Source organism: Populus trichocarpa, chromosome 1 (assembly GCF_000002775.5).
Source record: "Populus trichocarpa isolate Nisqually-1 chromosome 1, P.trichocarpa_v4.1, whole genome shotgun sequence".
Lineage (NCBI taxonomy): Eukaryota > Viridiplantae > Streptophyta > Magnoliopsida > Malpighiales > Salicaceae > Populus > Populus trichocarpa.
The window spans coordinates 9,793,043-9,798,874 of record NC_037285.2 but is presented as its reverse complement, the minus strand read 5'-3'; the positions used below and the strand labels follow the sequence as shown (position 1 = coordinate 9,798,874).

The 5,832-nt window shown below is 35.5% G+C and overlaps 1 protein-coding gene across 1 annotated transcript; it reads right to left on the bottom strand.

Annotated features, from left to right (window-relative positions):
- Window positions 1-838: 838 nt before the first annotated feature.
- On the bottom strand, window positions 839-3,745 carry LOC18093984 (axial regulator YABBY 1). Its single transcript, XM_006368110.3, has 7 exons — window positions 3,428-3,745; window positions 3,115-3,270; window positions 2,878-3,001; window positions 1,705-1,753; window positions 1,500-1,575; window positions 1,236-1,310; window positions 839-1,113 (listed from the first exon to the last, which is right to left on the bottom strand). The coding sequence occupies exons 1-7, from the start codon at window positions 3,518-3,520 to the stop codon at window positions 1,042-1,044; spliced, it is 645 nt and encodes a 214-aa protein (XP_006368172.1). The 5' UTR covers window positions 3,521-3,745; the 3' UTR covers window positions 839-1,041.
- Window positions 3,746-5,832: the final 2,087 nt, after the last annotated feature.

Below are 5,832 nucleotides of genomic sequence, written 5' to 3'. Positions count from 1 at the left end.
GAAACACCGAGCAAGACTACGCTGGAACAGAGTCAAAGAACAAAAGCAAAGACACATAAAAAGAAGATATGCAAACTCAGAGAACCAGCCCAGCTTGTAATGATGAAAGAAATCTCTTGAAAGAAAAAGCCAGAAGAAAAACCATTGCTGAAATCACCAAGATTTCACTTATACTTCAGCAAGTAGCATATAAAATCTCTTGTTTAATTTCAGTCTTTCTATAAATAATCATTAATCAGTACTGTGAATTACATTGATTGCCATTGCACGTAGGTGAATCGTTTGCCATTAACTAGAGCCTCTAGTTTCCAATATTCTGGATAAATTATGAAATGTAATCTGGAATGGATGGACTGACTTTCAATCCTTCATGTAACTCAGCAATTAGACGTCATTCAACGATCGATTTGCAGAAATTTAGATAATTAAATTTTAGAATATTGTAGTGTAATACAATAAAATGTATTATACATAGCTATCATTTTTCCTCTGCAATCTGCCAAACACATCATAAGCGGAAGTATGGAAGAGTAGGATCTAGTTAGTGTTTGTGAGTGAACAAACAAATCAATTAATCTAGAAGAACTACACCAAAATGCAGGCTTATTAAACGACAAATTCTTGGATAATTTACTTGATCTAGACCAATAAGGAAACATTCTAGGGGGATATACTGTTAATACTAGAAGGCGCGTGTGTGAAAGAATGAAAAGAAAGAGAAAAAGAAAAAACAAGAAACTTACAGTAGTGACCATCAGATTTCTCGATGAATTAACTAGACGTTATATAGTTCTTGAAAAATGTTAAAGATAGAGGAAAGCTGCAAGCAAAATAAACATAGAACATCTAAAAAGCACATGCAATGCTAGGAACATCAGATGTCTACATTAATATAATTAGAAGAGCTTGTAGTAGATGGGTAATGAAGTAATTAGACTAGTTAAAGTACTTGACAAACGTCTTAACCTTAAAATCTTTCTCCAACTACTAAGATTAGAAGCTAAAATTAACAAGATGAGAAGGACGTAGCAGCTCCACTTCTTAGTAAGGGGTAGTGACACCAACATTAGAAGAAGCAAAAAACCCATCGTTGATCAGAACATCTTCTCCTTCCTACACCAATCCAGATTCAGACAGCAACGTTAGTGTCTTTGATTTATGTACAAATTCATCTGTGTGCAAGATGAAGATCCATTGTGCAAGCCTGCAACAGACAAGGAGTGTGCATAGGTTACCTGTTGGCGCACGTTATTCTTCTTCATGGCCTGATCGGGCATGAGACCGAAGTGAATATGTGGGAAGTGGGCCCACTGACATAATAAGACAAGATAATATCAGTCTTGAGGACCCACATACTGCATTTGCTGATGCTAGTATAGAGTTTTTTTTACAGCATATATAAATAAAAAAATGATAACCTCATTTTCTTGTTATGGAAAAGAAAAACCCTAATTTGGTAAAGTAGCTAGAAACCCTAAGAAAAATCTCATGGATCTTACATTCTTAGCCGCTGCACTGAATGCTTCTCTGTGACTTATATCTGGATTTCCAGCCTTGATTCGTTGGATCTCGTCCCTGCAAATTGTTGGTCCAATATTTACATTTGCTTCAAATTTAGCAACTTCACATATAATAATGCAAAAAAAAAAAAAAAAACAAAAAAAAACAGAGAAAAACAAAGAGGTTGAAATAATTATTACTCACTTGATGAAGCGATTGTACGCAGAGGGGACTCTTTGTCTCTTCTCTGGAGCTGGACATAAACAGGCAGGCCACAAACATAGACACATTAAAATCACTTTGCTAGCTTTTAAGTTTTGTATTCTTCCCCCTCATCTTCTTCTACCGTCACTTCGCATTTCGATCTCTCACACTCACTTCTTCATCAAGAATTCCTTGCTAGCTTCCCAGGAGAAGCAACAATATTGTACAATCATTCTTTACTAGCATCTAGCTTTTCGGGATACTGCTTTAATTTAATTTATGATCTCAATATTGTCTATCTATTTATATTTTTTGCTAACTAAAAGGCCAAACTATAGCCAGCAATTGTTTTGTTTTCTTGTGGTTAGATTAATTGCTTGAGCAAAGGGAAAACAAAAGTGGGGAAATTAATTCAGAAGAAAAGAGCGCCAGATTAAGAAATAAACTTAGCAGTTTGATCAAGCAAGAAAGAGGGGTAAAAGCCTCTCAATTTGAAAGAGATAAAAATCACTTGACTTATTTCCTTAACACAGCTTGTATCTATAAATGATGATTTCTTAGGTATAGTAGGGAATTTCGAGCAGTGTTCAAGAAGTGATAATTCTAGTGTGTGTGTGTGTGTGAATATCTATATATATATATTAGGGTTCTTTACTACCTATTAGAACTTAGAAGTGAATAGAAAAAGGACCTGACAGTTATTACTAAATCAGGACTCCTGCACAAAAGAAAACAGATGATTAAAATGGCAGGCAAGACAGGGTTTGGTTTTTAATTCATGTGACAAATTAATTAGTTCCTTTCTCCCTTAAAATACCTGCAGATCAAAAGACCTTCAAGACTGTTTCGAGTGAGCCAGAAAGGCAAATGGTTATGATTCTGTTACCATTATCTTTTTTTGATTCTCTAAGAGAATACTATTATTGGACATGTTAAAGTGCTAGCGAGTTATTATCAACGGAGATTCTTGATTGAATAAAGAAGGGAAAAATGCATGAATCTCTCACATCAAATGATAAAAGGGTCTTCATTTTTCAAGAGAATATTGGCGAAGTGAGAAACATTTGCCTCCCAAAAAAAAAAAGAGTGAGAAAACATTTATGACCTCGAATTGTAAGAGAGATTCTTGATAGAATAAAAGAAGGGAAAATAATAAAATAACATGATTCTCACGTCTGTGGATAACGGGTGGCCTAGGAAGTTCATGATCAGCCATTCCTCGAACTGTAACGCTAAAGTCATTCACATGGGTTTGATTGATCAAGAAGTTTGGAGTTGGGTTTGGGATCTGATCATCCTGACAAATATTATTCACCAGCATATATTACCATGAGAGAATTCTACAAAATCAAAACCAGAAGTCCATAGCAAGTAGGGGTTAAAGAAACTTATAGGCTTGCCATTACACACCAGGAGATTATGAGAAGGAGAGTAGAGATTGTGACCCAAGGGAAACTGACTAGCAGAAGGCAAAAACAACCCACGCATGTTGACGGGAAGGAGATTGGTGCAGTGACCACATCGAACAGTAACTGTCTTGAATAAGCTGGTGCAAGGAACACTCACCTATCATGAAGCCAAGAACCCCAGCATATCAAAGAAATGCATAATGAATATAAAAAGAAGAAAGAAACCTAAATTGTCTAAGAAAGTAGAAATAAAAGGGGGAAAGAGAGTGATAAATATTGGAGACAATAAAGCTAATAATTTGTGATAATAATACCGCAAGCACAGTGTCACAAATGTTGCAATGGACATAACAGAGCTGCTCGGAGGGAGGGAGGTGGTCCAGAGACAAGGAAGAAGAGCTGGACATGGTGTTTAACCCTTTTCAAGTGCTTTAAAAAAAAATTGATTGGTGATTGCTCTCTATCTCTGAGTTGATTGATTGATGATTGATTGATAGATTGACAGCTTAACCTATACCTTGGATCTGCCTTTTTCTTTGATTAGTATGAGAGAGTTGTGTAAGAAAGGTGATCTATCTGGTCTAGTAGATACAACAAGAGAGCAGAGGACACAGGAAATCCTTCTCTTCCTTCTATTTATTGGTCTTGTTTATAGGTCACATGCATGCACTATATTTACATGTAATCTATCATATGGTATATATGCCCATGAATGCATGTGTATGTCACATGCATGCAATTAACATAATGAAAATACCATTGTTTTTATGGCAAATAAGAAATCATGTGTGGTTGTCATTCCCAAAGCATATAAGAGAGAGGGTGAGAGAGAGAGAGAGGCGGCAGATGTGGGGGAGAGGAGCCAGAAAGGGACCTGTTGTTTTCACTAGTTAAGAGGGTGTGTTGTATAGAGTATAGACTATAGTGTCATTTAGTGGTGAGATTTAAAACCCAGAAGCACTTTTCTTGGCCTCAATTTCCGCACCCAAACCCTAAGACCTCCTTGTATCTCCCGGACAATATGCCATAAAACCATAACCCTCATCTTCCCAGCCTCCGCCTCCTCAGGGCTATAAATCTGAGTTTTTTTTTGGTTTACAGCACAGTTAAAATTATTTTTTGACAAAGTAATTGAAGAAAATATTAGAGGGTATACCATGGTTTTACGAGTTATAATTGCTAGCTGTAACACTCGAGTTGCAAATACTATCTATAACTCTCATTTCACAAATGACATTTGTGACACATAAATCGCAGGTGACATTTGCAACTTTATTCAGAATTAATACCCAATGCCTCTTTCTCCCTTTCTTTCCTCCTCTTTCTTTCTCCCCGTAACCATCCACCCCTCCCTTCTCTAACCTCTCTCTCTCTCTCCTCCCATCATGAAGCACACCTAAAACACCACAAGATCACCCATCTCTATCTCTTTCTTTAACCTGATATCGTAGCCCCCCCTCTCTCTCTCCACTGCAAGTCAACCAATTTCCAGCCAAAACAGCTACCACAAGTCATCATCACCATCCACATTCTACATGTAGAGGTATATTGAACACTTTTTGTCTATCAAATTGATGTAATTTATGCTAATGTGTTATAATTTGATTTCATACAATGTTAGGGTTTTAAATTAGGGATATTTTGAAAAAAAAATTAGAGTTTTTTTGTAATTAGGTTAGTTAGATATAATTTAAGTTGATAATGAGGTTATTTTGTGAAATAATCAATGATTTTTTTGTTGTTGATTGTGAATTAACAAAACTATTTTGTTAGAGTTAGTGTTGATTTTGGTTAAATTAAGGATTATACTGAATTACATATAAAATAAGATAACTAGATATGAAATACATGACTTTGATTGATAACTTTATTATGGTTGCGAAATTTGATTCACCGATTAATTTGATGAATTTAAGTTTTAGCCGATTATGTTACTGTTATGGTTTTATTGATAAATTATGCACTTTGATTACCCCCAATATATTAATAAATTAGAATTGTGTTTTGCTATATTGTTTGACAGAATGTCTGGTAATTTAGAAATATTATGTTTCTATGGTGGTATCATTGTCAATACCGATAATGGTATCACTTATAATGTAGGAAGTCATGAGTTCCTAACGGCTATATTAGACATGTCCCTTAACGAGTTATCTAGAATGTTATGTGATTGACTTGGCTTGAATATATTTGAAATAGAGGTTGACATTACTCGGAGGATATTGCAAACTAGGGTTAATTAAGTTCATTATATCGGTGTACTAACATGTAGTGAAGGGAGTGTGAATTCAATGTTTGGGTTTGCAAGGATTAACGAGATTAATATGTTGGAGCTCTACTTGAATAATATACCTAGACGAATAAACTCTTTGAGTATGGAGTTGACTTAGGTTTCAAGTAACTCTTAAAGAACCACACAGGCATCACGAGCAGTTAGTCCACCTAGGTTAGGTGGTAATGCAAGTAGAAAAATATCAGTACAAGAAATTGTTGATACGGAACCTCAGTTGGGTATGACATTTGCTCCATACTACTATGGAGAATCCAAACTAAATGATGATGAAGATGACCATCACATTGATAGAGTTGAGGTTGAGGAGGAAGACGAAGAAGATGACGATGCTAAGACGAAGAAGATGCAATGATTTAAGAATACCATGGAGAGGGTTTATGAGCAAGAAGTCTACTATTGGAAGGCATGGAAGGCTAAACAGAAAAT

Bases quoted from the DNA above. Each gene is read 5' to 3' on its own strand.
- LOC18093984 (XM_006368110.3), bottom strand. From the start codon at position 3,520: ATGTCCAGCTCTTCTTCCTTGTCTCTGGACCACCTCCCTCCCTCCGAG. The intron at 3,271-3,427 runs GTATTATTATCA...GCTTCATGATAG, and splicing joins TTTGTGACACTGTGCTTGCG to GTGAGTGTTCCTTGCACCAG. The intron at 3,002-3,114 runs GTGTGTAATGGC...AATATTTGTCAG, and splicing joins CTCCTTCTCATAATCTCCTG to GATGATCAGATCCCAAACCC.